At 42.4% G+C, this 21,637-nt stretch overlaps 1 protein-coding gene across 3 annotated transcripts in view; it reads right to left on the bottom strand.

Moving 5' to 3' along the window:
• Nucleotides 1–21,586, bottom strand: part of JPH1 (junctophilin 1) — an 83,096-nt gene extending 61,510 nt beyond the window's left edge. For all 3 annotated transcript variants that reach the window (XM_032869171.1, XM_032869170.1, XM_032869172.1), the window contains exons 1-2: nt 20,969–21,586; nt 14,519–15,278 (exon numbers count right to left, since the gene is read on the bottom strand). In XM_032869171.1, the coding sequence (XP_032725062.1) occupies nt 14,519–15,278; nt 20,969–21,347 (1,139 nt within the window). In that variant the 5' untranslated portion in view covers nt 21,348–21,586. The remainder of the gene's footprint in view (nt 1–14,518; nt 15,279–20,968) is intronic.
• Nucleotides 21,587–21,637: the final 51 nt, after the last annotated feature.

Genomic DNA, 21,637 nt, shown 5'->3' with positions numbered 1-21,637 from the left:
AGGGTTTCCACTTGTGTATTGCATAACGCCTGATTAGTGCTTTTAAGATCCTTCAATAGTCAGCACCCTTATCTAATTGTCCTCTTCTCTGACCATGACTCAGCTGTACTCTACACCACCTGCCGCAAAGCAAAACACTGTGCGTCTTACATTATCCACACCAGTAGAGAGGCGCACAGTCCAGACAGGTTTTCAGTACGTTTCTGTACGCACACTGTGAGACTTCTCAAAAGAGGATAAAGCTCCGGAGTGAAAATCTAACAGAAATGTCAGATCCGGTGACTTATTTTTATTCTTTTCTACAAACCAACAGCATTAGCCTCTGGGAATTTCAGACCAGCCCCACTACTGCTATCCCCCAATTTACTAGCTTTCCGGATGGTTTTTTTCTGGGTGGTAGGATGAGGGTGAGAGGGAAGTGTCTGCCTATCAAAGACCCTTGTTTTCAGGTTCTGTTGGCCATGGGAGTCAGCAGGGAATACCAACATGAAACATCAGAAGATTAATAAGGCTTTGAGGCCAAAAGTAATAGCTACTCCAGCGAACCACAAGGACAGTATTGCCCATAGATAATGAACACTGGTGATCTTTACTGCCTTGAAGCATTTTTCATTCTCTTCAGGCTGTGAGTCATCAGACACGCTATTCTTCCCCCACCTGGCAAAATTTCTGTTGCCTCTGCGACAAACCATGCCTTAGCTTCCCTTCAAAATATTGCTCAAGGCTCAAATTCCTTATGAAATCATTCTAGACCAATTCCACCTGGCACCAGACATGCCAATTATCCCAGGAACCCCTTTATTCATGCTGCCTCTCTCATTTCTCTCCCCTTTCTCATTACTTGGCATTCCCTCAGGGCCAGCATCTTATATGGACGAATTTACGTAGATTCATATGCATACGTGTTTTACACAGACACTGTTTATGGAGGGGAGATGCTGGAGACTTTTTTAAAAATTTTCTTCCCTTTGTTGGCTTACGCCTTCCATTTCCTTTGAAATTTCCCTTATTATCGGGCACTAAATAGAGGCTCTGTTAACTGTTACAAATTTAGAAGCTGTAATTTAAAGAAAACTTTTCAAGAGTAAAGTTTAGTAACTGAACTTTAGCACCACAAAATTATCACAGTACTGAAAATTCCAAAGGAATAAAAAAAATGACGACTTACATATGTTCTTCTTTCCCTTGTTTTCATTTATAGATTTAAACATTAGGGACTGTCTGCTCGCTCTAAAATTAGGCTTTAATCATTTCAATAATGGGTTGAAAGTTATTCTGACTTAGCGAGGAGTAAGAAGAATAACAATTTTGAAAAATGCTTTTACTGTCAAGTTTGTATGGTAACACACACACACACACACACACACAGACCTCAAAATAGTAGTAGTGGCCAAGAAAACGGTCTTTGGAGGTGCTTTATGGACAAGCCAATCTTCTTTTAATTCCCGTAAGACTGACCGTTTAGACATTTACATGAACTACTTCAAAACCCGTATGGAATGCGATGGGCACTAAGAAACAGTTGACTAAATGAATCGCTTTGTGTTATTATTTAACTACTCCTTGTGGGTGTAAGTTCTCTCCAACCAACCCGAAGCTCGTGGATGGGTCAGGCACATCTATCTTTCTCCCTTCAGGTCTCCTGTGGTACTAAGTGTGTCAACATTTTAACAGTACCCCTGAGGTGATAAAAACAAACAAACAAACAAAAAACTGGTATGTGAGCTGAGCTCCTGGAATGCTTACGGGTACTTAGAAAATAGCTTTAATTTTGGTTATGTGTCCCTAACTGTAAGCTTGTTCTTAACAGTTTACACTGGTAAGTGTCCTTTTAAAGGGATATTTTCCCTTTCAGTCCACCACCATCTGATAGATGATGAATCTGGAGATGGGCAAGTAAAACATTAGTGATGTTTCACTGTGTTTACGAGTTAAATAATTTCTGTAAGAAATATTGTTGGTATGGCTAGGTGAAGTCAAGTTCAAAACAGCAGCGGAGGCCCAGACCTGGGCTCTCTGTGACAGTGTGGTCCACTGACTCCCACTTCCTCATCCGCACTGATGAATTTCTCCCTCATCCCATCTATTGATGAGAGATCCAGAAAGATGACTTTGCTTAGTATGTCTAAAATAAATGACTCACATTCCAGGAATGATGAACCTTTTCACTAATCCTATTTAGGGGCATTAGAATATCACACAAACATCTTAGATTTGCCTCTGTTCCTCACCTAACACTTCGATCCAGAAATTCCTGCAAATTTCGTCTCCTGCTTCTCTGCTATCCATGCCTTTGACTGGGTCTTTACCGTCTTGCTACAGACCAGGCCTCCAATCCTGGCCCCACTTAAATCCGTCTCAGAGGCAGATGGTTGGTTCTGGGCTCCACTTCCTTCAAAGACTTCCCAAGGCCAACAGGAACAGACGATCCAGCTCCCAAACCTTCATGACATCATTTCCTAACCTATCTTAACCTACATGTACCAACCTTCAGTGTGCCTCAGAATAACCGGGGAAGCTTGTCAAATGCAGACTTCTGAGCATCACCCCAAAACATGAGAACTCAGCACAGGGTGGGGGCCAGAAATTTCAAGTGCCCCTTGTGATCTGCTGCAGGGGGTGTGGATGGAGAAGCCCCTCTAACGCTGCCAGGAACTCAGCCTATGCACTTTCATCCCACTCTGCCTTCCTCAGGATATTCCTTCTGTCTGGACCACCCTGGCCACCATTTGCTTTCCGCTGAGTCTCGATTCACTCTCCAGAGCACAGGCTCAGCCCTTCAGCCCCACGTGTGTTTAGTGTTCTTCCTTCCTTTGCATTTTCAGTTTTTCTTAGCATTCACCGTGTGAAACTGATCTCATCTGTTCATGTCAGCCACAAGATTTGTGGCTATTGAATGAATAACATTGGTTAAATGAAATGGCAAAATGAAGCGCATGACGAAATAATACCGCTCCCAGATGGAGCTTCCTTTATGAACCTAAGGCAAGTGCCTGGGTAAAAGGAAAAAAAATCCTACCCCAACTCTCAAAACCTAGTGGACATTAAAGGTTGGGGAGAGGAGAAGGGAGTTGAGGGAAATCGGAAGGGGAGGTGAACCATGAGAGACTGTGGACTCTGAAAAACAATCTGAGGGTTTTGAAGGGGCAGGTGGTGGGTATTAGAGAGGGCCTGGACTGCATGGAGCACTGGGTGTGGTGTGAAAACAATGAATACTGTTATGCTGAAAAGAAATTTAAAAAAAAATAAAAAGGTTTGGGCTCTGATGCTACGCTGCCTGGAGTCTGCCCTACATAGGTCATCTGCTTGTTTTCTGACCTTTCTATGTCTCGGTTTCCTACTAATGGGGTGGCTGTGGGGATTAGGTGAGGTGACAGTTGCCAAGTTCATGGCACGGGTTCAGGCACCAGGTAACCACTGAACCATGTCAGCTCCGTTTGTACGTGGCCCAAAGGCATCACCCGAATTGCTATCCTCAGACCCAAAGGGGAAGGGAGGTTGCACTAGTGTGTCACATACATGGCGGAAATGTGTAGCACTGTCTACACTGCTTCCCTATTTGGAAACATGGCCAAAAAATCAACTTACTGCAGGATAGCTAACTTTGCTGTTTCTGTATCCAAATGATGCTGAGATTTGCTACTGTCAAAAATCAGATCTCAGACTCTAAGCAGAGATAGGTTTAAGTTAAAATGTGATTTAAATTAAAATTATTTAGCTGTTGAAAAAAAATTTTTTTTTAAAGAAAGCACCAGTCACCTTCTCCTTAGCACTATAAAATTCTTATCTATGTATATTCTGTTGATAGCATTGCTACTGTCAGTGATAAAAGTCCATATATGAAAAGACATTCTGTTAGGTTTTCCTAACTCAGTGCTATACAGACCTTGTGCATGATCACAAAAGACTAACAGAGGTTAGACAAAGGAAAGGGGCCTGTGTGTGAGGGTGGTCTGGGCAGAGAGGGCTTGCTTGTGCAAGAGAACAGGCAAGTGACAAGCTCACCCAGGTGGCTTAGGTGCTTCCCGGTGGGTCTCTCCACCTCCCAGCCCCACCTGGCTCACAGCACCAGCCCCAGCACAGGAGTGCTGTGAACCCTCAAGGTATTTGCCCTCCATGACAAGTTCTGTTTCTTATTCATCTCTGTATTCCTAGGGCCTAGTGCCATGTTTGGACAGAGCTGGCACTAAATAAATGTTTGCCAAAATGAGGTTTCTTTAGCACAATAATTTGGGAGAGTGATATTTTGTTCCTGTACATTGCCAAGAAAGAAACAGGCCAACAGATCTTGCTCACTGGGTAGGTCCTTTGAGCATAAATCTTAGAAAGCATAATTTCACAAATTCAGGAACAGACTTTCTGATACCTACACAATTGCATTGTCCTAAAGCAATGGGTTCCTCTTACTGAATGTGAGAATTGCTTCATTTGTACTTCTTAAAAAGAGCTGCATCTAGCATCACGTATGTGGAATTCCTCTTCTGCCATGTGCCTCATTGATGTCTTTGTTCCTCAGGGTTTGGGTCTGAGTTCCATGTGTGGTACAAGTCTGAATTCCAGACCCATGTTCCCTTTTGTCTTTGGGGCCAGCATCTCAAAATTCAAGAAGTCAAAATCCAAACATCTTCCTCTCTAAACCAGTGTTTTCTTCTCTGGTCCCTTTCTGAATAAATAGAACTAGCATCCCTCTAGTTGCTTGAGCCTGAAATGTGGGGGTCCCTCTCACTCTGCCTCTACTAGGTTTGCCACATTTATCCAACCAGCCATCAGGTCCTACTGAGTCTGCTTGGGAGGCTGTCATCCATACGTGGGCTTCTTTCTATCCCCACGGTCACTGCTTAGCTCAGCCCATAGGTTCTTACCCAGATTACTAATTAGCAGAGTACTACTTAATCAAACTCCAATTTTACTGCCCCTTGCTCTTCCCAGTCCCTATACCACCTGCATCCAGAGTGATCTTTCTAAATTCGATCATGTACTTCTTCTGCCTAAACCTACTAGTAGCTCTCCCCGATCTTTGTGATAATGTCCAAACTCCCCCTTTCAGGTCAGCGAGCCCCTACTTACTCCTCCACCTCATCTCTCAACACCCCCCCAATTTAGTAGTCTTTTCTAGCCATGTTCTCCAGCCATACCAAACATTTTATAGTACCCCAAAGATAAGTGGACCATTATCCTTTGCACCCTTCTCTTTCTGGAAAACACCTACATATCCTTTGGTTTTGAAGCTGGATACCACCTGTACAATCATGCCTCCAGCCCCAGGCTGTGATAAAGCTTCTCCTATGTGCTACCTATGCTCAGACCAAGGGGCCAATCGTTGGAGTGGTAACCGCATTCTTCTCTCTCCTAACATGTGACAGAAAGGACTGGATCTTGATCATTATTTTACATTTACATAGTATGTCATCAATTCATGGGCTTATAAATTGGGCTGGTAACCTAGCGTCTTTTCTGCAAGTCCAGACCTGGGTGTTAATCAATGTATTAATTAACGACCCTTCCACAGCATTTGCATCTTTGTAAGGTAATCTATCAGTCACAGCTCAACCAATTGTCAAATCACTGGGATGAGCAGGAGAGGTGGGAAGGAGTAATAAGGGCTGGTGGAGGGCAGGTGTGGCTCCTCCATTCCTACTCCTGAACCTGGAACTGCAGCTTCTATGGGATTTCTCCTCAACACGTTTTGACTAGAAGGTTCCCCACATGAATATTAAACCTTTCCCCTAATGGATGGAAGTGAATGTAGGAAATCCTGAAATAATAATTCCAAAAGCTCCAACACCAATGTAAAAAATTAAACAGAGAGGGATCTCTGGACTAAGCCAGTTGAGATCAAAGCTTGATGGACCCGAGACAGCAAAACTCAGCAAAATTTTAACCTTATTCATAAGTTTTTAAAAACTAACAAAAATATAGAGAAGTTATCTGTTAATCTCTGGCACAATCAATTATTTTTAAAAATGCTAGAAAGTGCATTAATGTATTTTACTTGGCTTGAATAAGTTTCTTTTGGCACACAGGGAAATCCTAAGAAGATTTGACTTCAAAGAGTTGCACTCTTTTGGAGGTGATCTGATTCCTTACGTATTAATTAAATTCCTGATAAAGAAGCTTATTTTGAATTGAGCATATTATACAAATACTGTGAAACACCACCTGAAATGGAAGGGGCAGAATTATTAAAAGCTTATTTGGTTTTATTCTCAAGAGGCTGTTGTACTAAAGCTGAATGACTTACATAAATACCTTTGGCATTTGTTGGATCCTGTTCCCAAACACAATGTTCATATTTCATCTATAATAAGAAAAGCATCTCAAAGATTTGCAAGGCACTAGTCTTGCAAGCGTCCAGTTTGGTGTCTTGAGTAAAGTGAGATTGGCAGAGTCAGCTTAATCCATAATGGAAAGTTGTGAGCGGGGTGCTTTGGCCGCCTGGCAGCTGTGGCTTGGAGAAGTCCCCCAGCTGTGTTAGCAGGCCACAGAACTCTGCCACTTGCCTGAAAACAGAGTATCTCCAGGTCAAGGCTAGAAGTTGTATGGGGTATACGGATGGAACATGAATGCTATCTCACACCTTTAGCTTTCAGGGCAACACAGTAGGGAGGCTTTCATTACCAAGGAAGCTATACTGGAAAGTAACTGCTGCTTTAATTCTTCAGATTTACAGAATCTGGAAACATGTCATGCTTCAGAGATAAATGAGATTGAACCTGCTGCAGTTTGTACTGCCTAAGCAAACTCAGATTTCTATAGTTAAAACAAGGCCAACATGTGTCCCAAAAACCTAGCTTATTATCTCCCTGGAACATTGCTTTTTCCCTCCAGTCTTTGCAGCCAGTTTTCGCCAAGTAGCTTTCTGCAGAATTCAACATTACCTCATATCCCATTCACACCATATACAGACGGCATCTTCTCCTTATGCTCTCCGCTTAATCAAAGTGGAGAGACAGGCCTACATGAACGAGGGCTTAAAAAAGTATGTTTTTAATGGCCCAGAAGTCTGGATAACTGTGACTCTCCCACTATTATGGCATAAGACCCATTTTCATTGAATTTGTACTGCTTGAACCTACTTGTTCATCATTAAAACACAACCCCTCCCCCAAAAGGCCTCAGTTTCTGAATGGGTCTGGACTTGGGAGGGTTGGATGAAGGGTTTTTAAAGAAAGGTCTTCAGAAACAAGATACCCTAAAAAAGTTTTACAAGGCTCCCATAACACAGTATGTTCCCATGTTATGTGTAATGACCTGCTAAGCATGAGGTACCGTGACATCAGAGCTGAAGGACAGAAGCGGGGCATGTTCCCATCATGCCTCTGGAGTACCATCCCATCCAAGCTTTACCCCTTCTTTGGGGGCAGGACAGAGCAGATGCCTCAGTATCTTTCTGGTTTCAGCTGCTCCCTCTGCACACCCACACAGAAAAGCCTCAGTGACTGCTTGGCCCATGAAATCCTGGGCCCTTAACACAGAGAAGTACAGCTCTTTTTAAACAGCTGGACAAGAATGCAAGGAAATTAGAGCAGACGCTTCACTCTCACCCGTGGGAAATGGGCATTCTTTGGTAAAAAGGAGAAACACGTGTTCAAAATTTTTATGTGCAATATAAAAACTGTAATATAAAAAAGACAACGGTGACCTATGCTAGTGTACCTACACAATAGGAAGATAAGAATCTTTATTATCCTACATTGTCTTCAGAACATTACCCCAGCATAGCTTGATACAAACACATACACCATTTCTTTGCTCAGTTCCTTTTCAGCCTTAAAAAATATCATTGCCCGTTGATACCCTATTGACTTCACACAAATCTGAGGCTGGAAATGGGGTGAATCTTGATATACATTCACATCTAAACACAGCTGGTCACACTTGGTGGATTTAATTCCCTTCCTTTTGCTTATCCTTATTTCTGCTTCCCAAGCCTCCTTCCCTTTCTTTTTCCTTCTTCCCTCCATCTTTACCTCTACTGCAGTCTGGCTTCTTGGTCATCTATCAACTGTCAGTCTTGGGAATGATACTTGTATGATGGACACATTTTCCAAAATGTGAACTGGATATGGTGATTCACAGTTCACACACAAAACCCTGGGATATCCACTTTTTCATTCAACCCTTAGGATAACCCTCCTGTGAGGAAAGGGGCAACTATCAATCCCCATTCACAGTAACTTCTCTGTGCCTCAGCCTGAGCTTTATTAACCAAAACCCTGGAAGCCTTTTGCAGAAGGGCTGGTGATAGCAGGTGGGAGAGCGCGACAGGCAGCAAAGGCCCATATTGGAAGAGTACAGGAGGCATAACTAAAGAAAATCGTTAATGCTCTCCTCAACACTGAATTCCCACATTTTAGGTGATTTTCCTCCAGATTTCTTTACCTATTTAACAGCTTCTTCATTAAAATGGCTTAAAAGATATTACATGAAAATTCAACTTCCCTGCAAAAATCACTTATGCTAAAAACTGAACATTCACCAGAGTCCCAGTAGAAGAAATAAAGAATTAATGGAAAAGATAATCTACAATTGTTTTTAAAGATAGGATAGGACTACTAACATTAAGGAAACAGGATAAACCAGAATTTTGATTTGCAAAAGACAACTAGAACCCATTTGTCCAAATGAATTTAAGAATTTCAAATTTCTGGCCCTTCACAGTAACTTGGCAGAGACTGAGATTTTTCCCTAAAATTGGTAGAAGTTTAATTTGGATCTGTAATGTGCACTGACTCATGGTTGACTCTGGGTTTTAATTACTAATAAGTGAAGTGTGAGTCAAGTCAAGTAATCTTGTAAGGAACCGTTCTACTGAACACTGTTATTTGAGCTCAAGAAAAATGACCCAAAAAAGGGGGGGGGTAAGACAAGAAAAACCTTCAAAAGGGAATAAAGATATCTAAACACTTAGAAAACAGATTCTTAAAAAAACAGTAAGCTCTTAGGTTCTGACTGATCACATATTTTGGTGATGTCAAAAAGGTAGGATGAGCTAATTTTTTTTTTTTTAAGATTTTATTTATTTATTTGAGAGAGATCACAAGTAGGCAGAGAGGCAGGCAGAGAGAGAGAGAAGGGGAAGCAGGCTCCCCTCTGAGCAGAGAGCCCGATGCAGGGCTCGATCCCAGGACCCTGAGATCATGACCTGAGCTGAAGGCAGAGGCTTTAACCCACTGAGCCACTCAGGCACCCCGAGCTAATATTTTTATAGTGAGTATAAGTTGGCTTCCTGGAGTTTCTGTATCTGTTTAAAGGAAGCAGTCACAGGTATCACTGGACCAGCTCATCCCTATGAACAATGGAGATAAGAGTTCAGCTTAACCTCAAGTTCTTATTCCCCAGCCATGCTTTGGTAATGACTCTTCACTGATGTTGACGTAGCTAAGGAAAAGCATACCTATAACACCTACTTTTGCATTTTCTCTACTTCCTTGATTGTTACCAGATTATAGCATGATGATTTATAAGAGCTGTTTCTTTCCTTTAAAGCTGGGTTTATAAATGCCCAAGAAAGCAGAATTAGAAGCCCTGGGAATGTTTACAGCCTAATTAGTAAGAATTTAATTCACTCATTCATCAAATATTTACTAGAGCCCTTACGAAAGCACCCTGATCTAAACTAGCTGCTGGGTGAGTAAAAGCGAGCAAAGCTGCCTTCAGGGTCTAGCTTTCCGATCTAGTTGGAGAAAGAGATACCAAAAAAAATACTGAAATACAACGACAACTTAGACAAATGGGCACTTAGGTGGAAGGGGGCGGCAGTGGGGTGGGAGGGTGTGGGCTTAGGGAAACCTTCCTTGAAGAGACTTGATGCCTAAACCTTAAGATGGAGCTAGCCGGAGGGGCTAGCTGGGGCAAGGGCCCCAGGCAGAGGGAAGGGACAAGCAAAGACTTCCCTGAGAACTGAAGGAAAGGCATTGTGGCTGAATCATTCAGGCCATGGAGGAAAGAGGTTGAGTGGTAAGGAATTCTATCTTTTTAGAAGAAAACTATGGTACATATGTAGGGTTTTTGGAAAAAAGTGTCATTTTTTAAAATTTTTTTAATATTAAACTCCAAAATTGACAACATGGAATCCAATCTCTAGTTCTGAAAATAGGTACAGCAGGCTCACCTGTGTCCCAGATCCCTCAAGCTTCAGGCCTCCATATCGATCTGGTGCTTCCATCCCCCTGTACAACTACATCTGTGCTGGGCCCAGCAGGGTTGGGGCTGGGCCGGATACACTACAGGGCTCCCTCCCAACATTACCTGTCTCAGTACTGCTGTCAGAGCCTGAAGTCTGGGGGAGACTGGGAGCAGCCACTGACACTTCACAGTAGTCTTGAAGCCAGTCCATCCACACACCCTCCCAGCTTCAGTGAGGCCTCCACAGAGTCAGAACGGTGGTCCAGTCTATCCTCCCAGTTTATTTTCTTTCTTCTAATCTATGCGATACAATGAAGCCAGCGTGTGGTTCTCAACTGCTTGAAGCCAGCTCTCTCCCATCCCTGTCACCAGCCTTCTTCCATCCTTTAGCACGATAATCATGTCCTCTGGGGCTCAGAGTCTACAAAGCTCTTCTTTTGTCTACATCCTTTTCTAAATTATCTATTCTTTTCCACCGAAGTATGCTAAGGGCAACTTACTGGCTACCTCAACCAAATGCCTCACCTTAAAATTCTTCCTTAAAATATGTTTCTCAAGGACTAGTATTTTGAACATCTCTTAGGCGATGACTGGAGACAAGAGTTCATGGAGTAAGAATGACCAAACGAGAAATGTACTCGAAACAGGCAAAGTAGGGTCATCTCGGGCAGAGCTGTGGTCTTTGCCTCTGAATGTGAGGGGCCTGAAATAGAGTTGCTCCCTTACCTCTTGAACATTTCTTTTAAAAACAAGATTGAGACATTTTCTCAATTCCAGATGATTTTTACCCACAGGCCCAAGACAAGAAGGGAAGAAAACATTTTGTTACATCTAATACACATAATACTTGATTAGAACAGAAACCTGAAGAAAACTTATAAAAGTCAGCAAATTATTAGTCTCCCTTAGAGTTTTCACTCTTTAAGTGCTAACCTGCTAGTAAATGATCAGTATCTACTAATTCTCTATCTGCTGCATTATTTCTATGATCTACTAACCATTATGCGATCCTCACATTCCCTTATCGGTAAGAATTAAACAGGGGTCCATAATACACCTTCTGAAATAAGCCTCCTGTGTGTTTCCTGCTGAGACACACCACTTTCTCTTCAAAGAAGCAAAGGAAAGGTCCACAGACCTTCTTGAATCTCTTGGCCAAAGGTGGTTGTTTCCATGTCTCTTGATTTCCCTGAGGAGGATACCATTGTTTTCTCTCAGGGCTAACTTGAAGCTTGGCTTCAAGATAATACAGGGTTATGGCACAAAAATGGATCCATTTTCCTGAGACTTAAACAACAAAAACTCTCCACAACCTAAGAAATAACAGCAACAGAATAATGATTAGCACTATCTGGGTGGCAAACTGAGCTGTTCAGTGACTATTACCATCTCCCTCTGTTGCTAGTGGCAAATGCGTGATTTTGAGAGCTGCAGCTGCCAGAAGCCTGACTTTATAGTTGTTATTCTGCCATTACTGGGGCAGGACCAAGAGGAGAGTGTCACCTACATTCTTAAACTTTTGCTATTTTTTAGAAACAAAACATTAATGGTAACTACTGGAGGGTCCAGGAAGGACTAAGCAGATCCTCAGGTATTATCAAGAGTCACGGTTTATGACAATATAGTAAGAAGTCCATTCCCTACCCAGCAATCTCCAAAACCTTAAAGGAAGCTTTTTCTCTCTTAAAAAAAAAAAAAAAGTTTTAATAATTTATTACTTTTTTAAAGATTTATTTATGAGAGCGGGGTTGGGGGAAGGGGGAGAGGGGGAGAGAAAATCTCAAGCAGACTCCCTGCTGAGGGCAGAACCCTCGGGGCGGGGTGGGGGAGGCTTAATCTCACCACCCCAAGATCGTGACCTGAGCCGAAATCGAGAGCCAGCAACTGAGCCACCCAGGTGACCCAAAAAAGTTTTTAAAAGAATGTAGAACTTTAAGCTCAGAGCTACCGAAGGGGACGGTCGGTCCTTCAATTACTTTCTACAAAAAGAAGTAGCAAAAATCTGTATCTGAAGTATTTATTAAAGCAAGGAATCTGGAAAGAGGAGTCACACAGTGAAAGACAGACATAAAAGGTTAATTGAGTATTTTGTCTATTGCATCATCCAAATAGTATAAATTTTTTACTGTGGTTAAAACACTTCACATGAGATCTACCCTCTTAGCAAATTTTTATGTACACAATACAGTACTGTTAGCTACAGGCACAATCACCTTGCTTAACTGAAACTTTAGAGCTATTGAACAGCAGCTCCACATTTCCCCCTCTCTCCAGCCTCTGGCAACCACCATTTTACTGTTTCTAGGAGTCTGACCATTTTAGAGACCTCATTTAAGTGGAATCATGCAATATTTGTCCTGTGACTGGTTTATTTCACTTAGTATAAGGTATTGAGCGTTTGCCAAATAGCTAAGTGAAATATTAATGAGGCAGTTAACTGGCTAAAAGTGCATTTGTTGATTATCAACTATGCAATACAGTACTCTCAAACTACATTATTATCCCTGAAAGACTTTCAACAGAGGGGATGTGGCTAGGACTTGGGTTAAGAGTTTTATGATGCTAGTATAATCACAGATCCTTGCATTACAAGCATTTCACTTTCATTATTTAGATTCTTCCAATTTAAACCATAAAAGTCAATAATTAAAGCAAGTCTAAGAAAGTCATTTGCTAGTGTCCTGTGCAGGTGCACTTCCCATCTGCCAAGATCGAACTGCCTCTACTAGATCACCAGGCTCTAAAGGGAAAACAAATGGAAGAATCCAGGAGTACATTTGAAACGAGAGGTCAGGACATAACCAAAGGTATATCACTAGCTCTAAAAGTTAGCTGAGAGCCAGAGAAGCCAGTAAGATTAGATGTGCCAAGAATACCATCTATAAGCAAACTGAAAAGCAAGTAATACAATGCTTGGTGATCTGGGAAAACTGTGATCTAAAATAAAGGATGCCCCGCAGAGAGGAGAGGTGAGACCCTTCCTGAAAGTCTGTGCTGATCAGCAAACAATATTAACTTTAAAGCAGGATGAGTTTGGGATAAAGATGGAAATCCTGAAGACTTTTAATACATACCTCAATATAACGCAAAAAAAAGAACAAGTGGTGCTTCAGATACTAAGAAGTAAACAGCAGCCATAAAAGTTTTTTTTTTTAATAGAAACTTCCAAAGTCTGAAAGTATTGAGTTGAACCACATGAAATTGCCATTTTTTGAACATCAAAAGGTCCAAATATCAATAATTTCATATGGTTCAGCCAAAGCAAAGGAGAGTCCATTTATTCAATGCTAAGAATAAAAACTGAAGACATGCTAATATTTTGTGGTTTTGAAAGAAGGCTTACTTCTACGAGAAAATACTACTGAAGCAGGAAAAGACATTTGCCTCAAGTTATAAAAAACTGTGGCCAGTCGGTGGCCAGTAAATAAGCCCCAAAATAATATTTCCCATTTATAACCATCTCTTTTGTCTACAATAAGACAATTCTATTCCCAATAGATTTCTCCAACCCTCTTGCTGGATCCCTGAACCCAGCTATTAATGGTAAAACTTCAGGCACATAGTCCTTCTGTGCCCACATACACCCCACTTCTCAATCTATAATTCACCGCTTTCTCCTACTCACTCCATCCCTTCTCTACTGCTCTACTTTCTTCCAACTTTGGCACACTGACAGTCCCATCTGTCCATGTCAGGTTCCTCCCCACCCCTTTCCTTTTAATATGCCACTGATCTAATCATTCCCGCATAGAACGCAGTGCTTTGTATGAGCCTTAATCCCTCTGCCACTCCCACAGAGATGAGGTTTTTTGTTTTTTCATTTTTTTTGCAGTGATATTTTACTTATTAATTATTATTACTTTTAAAATTTTAGGCAGTTAACATACAGTGCAATATTGGTTTCTGGAGTAGAATTCAGTGAATCATCACTTACATACAGCAACACCCAGTGCTCACAAGTGCCCTCCTTAACTCAGACGGGAGCTTTGTCTTAAAGAACCATGCAAGATTTGGTCTTGTAACTTTCCATTTCTGCTATCTTTAGATTTTGAGGCCTTCTCAATAAAACAAAAACAAACAAAAAACCACCCCAGAAGTAACTTTCTGAATTCCTGAAAATGTGCATAGGGTCTGAGCGACCAGCCATTAAGTATTAGGGAAGTAATCTGCATCAAGAAGGGGATCTCAATGTGCCTTCAACATTTTGTGATGATGACTTTTTCAGAACAGTGCAGGTACCTTTCTGACCCACTCCACTGCACTTCCATCATTCTCTAACTTTGGTTCTAGCAGCTCTTTGGTGACGTTACCAGCAGAATGACAAACATAATATTTGATATCCTACTGTTTTGAAGGACCAGGCACAACCACCCACCTTGCATTTACATACCTTGAATTTGCTATTTCCACCTTGGTTCTCGCCATGGCCGCTGCCCTTTGCGCGCCTTCAATTGCTCTGTCCACCTTCTCCCTAGTTTTTGTATTTCTTATTGGTATAAGCTGCTTCCTTATTCCACGGACCAGAATATTATTTTTGTATTTTCCCTCTTCTTTGGAGCCGTCAGGAAACACGGTGCAGCCATACCCGTGCCTCTTGTTATTTGCCCACTCGCCTTCATACTTCATGCCGTTGGAGCGCTCGCTGATGCCGAAACCATTGCGCTTGTCGTTCTTCCACTCGCCCATGTAGGTTTCCGTGGTGGTGGCGTCGACGTGGTCTTCCACGGGGCAAAAATCACAATCTACGTCGCCGAAGCTGATCGTGGAGTTGGCATCGCTGGAACTGATTCGGCTCATGGCCGCGTCGCTGCGGACCGAGCTGCGCTTACTGGAGATGGAAGACTTGGATTCGGACTTGCGAAGTTTCATGCTTCCGAGAAGGGAGCCCCTTCGGAAGAGGCCGCCCTTCTTCTTGCCCGCGAGCTCCGCGTCGGCATGGAAGTTGAGCACGAAGCCGCCGCGGGTGCCGGCGGGGCTGTCAGCAGCGGCCGCGGCGTCGTGGAGCACGCTGCCATTGCTCTGCTCACTGCGCAGCGAGGCCATGGAGGTGCGCAGCGGCGAGCGGATCACGGTGGCCATGCCGTAGGGCACGCTCTGGCGCACGCCGTAGCCATGCCGCATGCCGCCGGCCCACTGGCCCTGGTAGGTACCTTCGAGAGAGACCGTGAGAAGGCACAGCGTGAGTCGGGGTGCAGGGGGGTGCCGTCTGGGCTGCAAGCGCCCGAAGCGCCTGGGTGCGCTCTGGGAGAGCCTGGCGCATAGAGCAGGCAGGCCCTCGGTCAAATCCCACACGTTTCCAAGTCAACTCTAAGCGCTACTTTTCATCCATTTGCGAATTCCTGCCCTGTAATTTTGTGTCTATGGTTTTAATGTAATTGCATAGCATTTTCCAATAGTCTGGTAACTTTGCTTTTCATTAAATTTATCCGAGTGTTTCAGATGAAACCACTACTTTCTAATACAAAAAGAGTGATCATTAGAAAACAACTTTTCTCCCCTGAAATTAGCACATCAAAATCCCCCAAAGGAAGGAAGGCAGTGTCACAGAAGATGAAATGAGTTCTATTTGTGAATTTTATTCTAATTTTACTCATTTAGCTGAAAACCTTTAAAAACTCTAGGTCTGTCACTCTAACATTCCAACAGGCTCAAAGACTTAAAATTATTAGTGATCTGAGTACTCAGGACATGGGCCATCAAATTATTTTACATTTCTTTCTTTCATTTTTTTAAGGTAGGGAAAAGTGTGTAATATTTAGGCTTATTATTTAGATTTGGAAGAATTTTTGGTGCTAAGGTTGATTTGACAAATACTGTATGTATTCTGAACATAGCGAACCATTACTAAAAAATGGGCAATTTATTACAAGATTTTGTACTTCCAGGTGAAACGGTCAAGATTTGTCCTGTACTACTTGCCAAAGTTCTGCTTTCTCCTTGCCATTCTCTTAATTGACTTCCCTAGTCTGACACAACAGAATGAAACATGTGGACTAGAAGCACTCTGAGGGCAGGAATTACCTTCAAAGCAAACACAAAATTTCCAGTCTTATAACTTATGTGCCCTATGATCTGTAGGTGTTTGATGACTTTATAGTAAATAGCTATGGTGGCTCAAAATATACTACTTACCCCTAGAAAAACTGAGAGAAGACCAGAGTAGATCTTCCACTCCTAACAGTATATAATTCATCTCAGAGCAAAGGCGTCTCTTAGAAGTTTGGTGATACCAGATCACTTTTTCAATGAATATGATGCCGTTTTAGGAATAGGATAATCTATAAAGCATTTGTGTTTGGTAAGTTTTTCTATTAAATAAATTAGCTAAATAACCTGGTGTGGCTTTTTAAATCACATGAAACACTGAATATTAAAATTAGGGAACTTAGACTTTTCAAAATCAGGGAGATTTCCTTTAATTAAAGGTACATTTTAAATTATAGTATCCCCCCAAAAGGAGCTATGTGGAAATTTTAAGATGTAATTACTTCTGTATTATCATAGTAACTCACAATATAATAGAAAATAAATCATGATTAGTCTTTTTTGACCTCTTTCAGTTTCTGATTATATAGATCTAACTTGCAGTCACTTTTCATTTTAGATTTCCATTTACTTTTTTTTTAAGTATTTTTTTTAAGACTTTATTTATTTGACAGAGAGAAATCAGAAGTAGGCAAAGAGGCAGGCAGAGAGAAAGGGGGAAGCAGGCTTCCGTTGAGCGGAGAGCCCAATGTGGGGCTTGATCCCAAGACCCTGAGATCATGACCTGAGCCGAAAACAGAGGCCTAAACCACTGAGCCACCCAGGCGCCCCTCCATTTACTTTTTAAATACTTGAGCTATATATGCTAGTGGTTTTATATCATTGTATTAATATGGGCGGATTATTTCAATACATTTAAAACTGTAATGGCTCCAAAGTCAAAAGTTTTGACAAATTTCATGACTACCTTCTCTTTCTGTTTAGTTTGATATACTTATGTCGTATAAACGGACAACAGTGGGACAATGAAATTCTAAGTAGGTCTGGTATTATGAATGTCCTATTTTGGGTAAATATGAAACTTAACCTGACATTTATGAACTTCTGAGGAGGTAGGTGGACCATAGTTTTCTCAAAAGGATTAAACCCCAAAGGATAAGATAGTCACATAGAACATTCCAGGTTAAAAAGGTTCCTACTGAATATTAGCCATTTCCAAATACCACCGTCTTAACAGGGAAGGGAATGAAATTAGGAGATTTCAACTTTGACTTTCCCTCTGCCTATATGGGTAAAATACAAGTTCTAGGATAAAAGTTCTGCAAACTGACTTATACATACCAAAACAACCTTGTTTTTAAAATATTTTGTTTAAATAAACAAGTAATGCTATAATCATCTCTACCTTTCTACACAATGACAATTTTGCAAGAACAGTTTCCAAAGATGCTATTTGATATGTTTTATATTTTGAAAATGCAACCATACCATCTTAGCAAATGTTTAACACTGAGAGAAAATTAATAAGTAGTTTCTGTAACTGGTATCTCCAAAAGTAAGAGGAGTATTTAGAATTTCCAAATAAGCATTGCTTGAAAATCCAAGCAGTTTAAGGCAACAGCAGTAATTAGAAAGTTTAGGTCTCTGCTTAACTGTCAAACAGGGAGGGGAGCGGGGGGCAACTGCATTGGAAATATTCCTATCTTATTTTGTTAAATCACAGTATATGGAAGACTTCTTCCATGGAATTGCTAAATACCAATTTATAGTCAAACTGTTAGTAGTTCATCTGAAATTTAAAATGGGTTTAGTCAATGAACTTTGGGGAAAAAAAGGGCTATTTTTTTTTATGAAGCAGATGGGTTCCAACTTTTCCCTGCTGTCCAAATAAAGTTCTAATTAGTTCGTCTCCAACCCTCAAATAAAGATGCCTATTTCACAAGTGTAAAAATTATTTTTACAGGTTTTGTTTTAAATTATGTTCTATGACTTCTTCATCTGGGCATTGGTTTTCTAGATATAGCCATTTTAACTACATAATCTTATAGCATAAGTCACCCAGTTCAGAATGAGTCCCAGTCAAATGTAGATTGCACTATGCCAAATTTATATTCATGTGCTATGAATGGGTATATGTGACTATGCACATAATTAATAAAGCAATGTGCCTTCCTAGATATTTTCAATAGTTTATGACTGGTGAAAAAAACGAGATGCAGCAGATCAGAATTTATGCAAAAACATTCTGGGCACCTAGATTTTGGATTTCATTAGTACTGTACTATTTTATTCTTAATATTTAGGCAGTTTTGGCAACACTTTACACACAAATCACTAATAAAATAATCAGGTGATACATTCCTTATGGAATTAATACTCCATCTTCTAGTTAAATGTCACAAAATACATGGAATCAGATTTTCCCTAAGTTTGACAAAGGGTGCATAGGGATGGACAGGTGGTAGTGCAGAGACATAAAGAAACTCATTCTTAAAAATAGGGAAGGTGGTATTTCCTATTTTGACCAAACTTTTGCATAAAATAAGTTATAGCAATACACTTCTACTTAGATCCCCACTTTATGATTAGGGACTTTCTAACGAAGTGACATATGAAAGAAAGCAGGAAAATCAACTAGCATAGAGCAGACAAAGTGATTTTTAAGGTTTTTTTTTCTTTCCTAACTGGGAGCATATTTGAATTTTTTTTTTTTTTCTTTTCGTAGAAGAGGAAAACCATGTGATGCCAAATTTTACGGGTTTAAAAAATTTTTTTAAGGTAGTTTTAAATCAGGGATGCCTGGGTGGCTCAGTGGGTTAAACCTCTGCCTTCAGCTCAGGTCATGATCCCGGGGTCCTGTGATCAAGCCCCACATCGGGTTCTCTGCTCCGCAGGGAGCCTGCTCCCCGCCCCCCCGCCTGCCTCTCTGCCTATTTATGATATCTGTGTGTCAAATAAATAAAATAAAATCTTAAAAAAAATAGTTTTAAATCAGAAGGCAGATTATCCATAACATCATCCTGGTCACTTATTTGAGCTTCTACAACACATACATAGAGGACCTTCACTGACAGATATATCTATCTATACATAGAAAGATATATCTATATCTATGTATTTGCTAAGTGTAATGAATCCTCTAAACCAAGAGATTTTGTTTAATGAGTAGTAACTTTAAAAGATTTTTTTTATTTAAGACTAATTTATTTTTAACCTTCCCAAACTGAAGAGAACTATGCCCGGCCTTCTTAAGAGGTTATAAAATAACATGCAAATTTAAAAAATAAATTTTGCATTCTACTTTTGAGCATGGAATTTAGTTATATTACAGACCTAGAGTCTCCAATAAAATCCAATCACAAGCTAACATATTTATAAGGCACTATATGCCCATTCAGAATATTTAAGGGCCCTAATTAACTACTGTGAAACTTAAGACTGGAGCCCATATAAAAGTATTAGAGAAAGTTCCCCTCCCTCCTTTTAATCCATGAGAACCGTATCCTTTATTTATACTGTAGGTCCAAGAGATGTCTTTTTATCAAATTCTACCATTGAATCCTACTATTTTGCATTTGAAATACAGCCCAAGTGTGCTGAGTAAGTGAAGTGTACAAATTGTATAAGCTTTTATGCAGTGGGCTGGAGAAACTTTTAATTGGATCCTTTTAATTCCCTTCAACTCTGAGCTGTGTGACGACAAACGTTGACACTGCCTCCCCTTTTTCAATTAACTATGATCATGTTTATCATCAGAAAATGTATTTTGCCAAAGCATAAGCTATTCATCCTTCTCAGCTTATTACACAAGAAAATTCATCAGGTTTTGACACCTGTTTCAGTAATGGATACTTTTCCTAGTTAAAAAAAAAAAAAAGGAACTCTGCCCTATTATATACACAATTTATTTCACAAAGTTGTTAAATAGTAAAATCAGGTGAATTTTGTTCATATAACAATTTTGTTCATTGCGTGCTAAGGTCATACAACCTCAGCACAATTTGGTGATTCCATACTGCCATTCGCGGGAGTAAAGTGGCTGCTAACTTAGCAACTGTAGGAATGTATCTTTTGAATATATTTCTTAAAACGTGGACTTCATTGTTCATTTCTAAGCCATTTTCCTAGTAACTTGCCCAAAGATCTCCAGGTCAGCAATGACTACTATTCTTCTGATGGAAAACTACTACTCTAGGAAACCGAATGAAAACCGGGAAGGGAAGCTCACACCCTCAGAGCCGCACCTGCATCAGGTGGCTCCTCCACCTCCATAGCTAGGATGTTTCCAAATGCACTCCAAGTAAGGTACAATTCCCCTACATCCTAGTTATGGGGTTCTGGCTTCTATCTTTAGGCTACTAGAGGACCAGAAGCGAAATACGACTCCACGTGAAACCAATCCGGGGAGCGGTCAGCACCGACCGCCAGCCTCACAAGCCCCGGGCGTTCGCTCTAACTCCACCGGAGTGGCGTTTTCAAACCCGGCCGGGAGAGGGAGGGATCAGGAACGTAATGTGACGGGCTCAAGTGACAGCGTCCTCTCCCCTGCCCAACCCACCCGGGCGGCGCTCCCTCCTGGTGGCAGTGCGGTGCTGGCGCCGGCCAGGTATATTCACGCCTTGCTCCCCCGGGTGTGGACACACTGCCCGTTCCAGGAACCGCGTCAGAGCAACCCCCCCCCCCACGCACTAGTCGCGTCTCCACGCTGGCGCGGGAGATGGGTGGGAGGCTTCCCCAGGTGTTTTGGCGGGTTTCCGGACACGTGCGCCTTTCGTCCTCCCCGCTTCCCCGCAGCCTGGGCAAAGCCCACCGCACCAGCTCACGGAGCAGCCGAGCCGCCTGCGACGCTGCTCACCTCCGTCCCCGTAGGTCTCCACGCCGTACCCGTCCTGCAGCCCGTTACTCCAGGTACCCTCGTAGCGAGCGGGGGTGCACAGGCTCTGCCGGACCCCGTAGCGCCCCTTGAAACCATGTGACCACTCCCCCCGGTACATCCACTTGCCCTTCGTCTCCACCCCCAGCCCGTGCCGCTTGCCCTGAGCCCAGTAGCCCTGGTACGTGTTGCCGCTGGGCCAGGTGTAGCCTCCAGCCACCTCGAAGCCGTGCGACCAGGAGCCCGAGTACTCGCCCTGGCCCTTGGGCCCCGTGCAGATGCCATGCCCGTGCGCTTTGCCCTCCTCCCAGCCGCCGCAGTAGGTGCCGCCATCGTCGAAGTCGAACCTTCCGCCCGTCATTCGGGGGGCAGCCCCGGCGCGCTCCCCGCGGGGGCACGGACGCGGGCAGAGCTGGGCACGGCAGGGTGTAGCTCGGGGATGGGGGCCCGGCGGGCGAGCTCACGACAGCGCCCCGGGCAGCTCGCGCCGCCGCTCGGCTCCAGTCCGACGCCGCCCCCGTCCTCCCCTCTTCTTTCGCCGCCGCCACCGCCGCCTTCCTCCTCCTCCTCCTCCTCCGCCTCCTTCCCCGCCGCCGCCCGGGCCAGCGCCGCGCGCGAGAGGACAGCCCAGGCTCCGGAACAGACCTTCAG

The sequence above is a fragment of the Lontra canadensis genome, unplaced genomic scaffold (genome assembly GCF_010015895.1).
Source record: "Lontra canadensis isolate GAN:19392208 unplaced genomic scaffold, GSC_riverotter_1.0 scaffold37, whole genome shotgun sequence".
Taxonomy (NCBI): domain Eukaryota; kingdom Metazoa; phylum Chordata; class Mammalia; order Carnivora; family Mustelidae; genus Lontra; species Lontra canadensis.
This window is presented reverse-complemented; position numbering and strand designations above follow the sequence as displayed.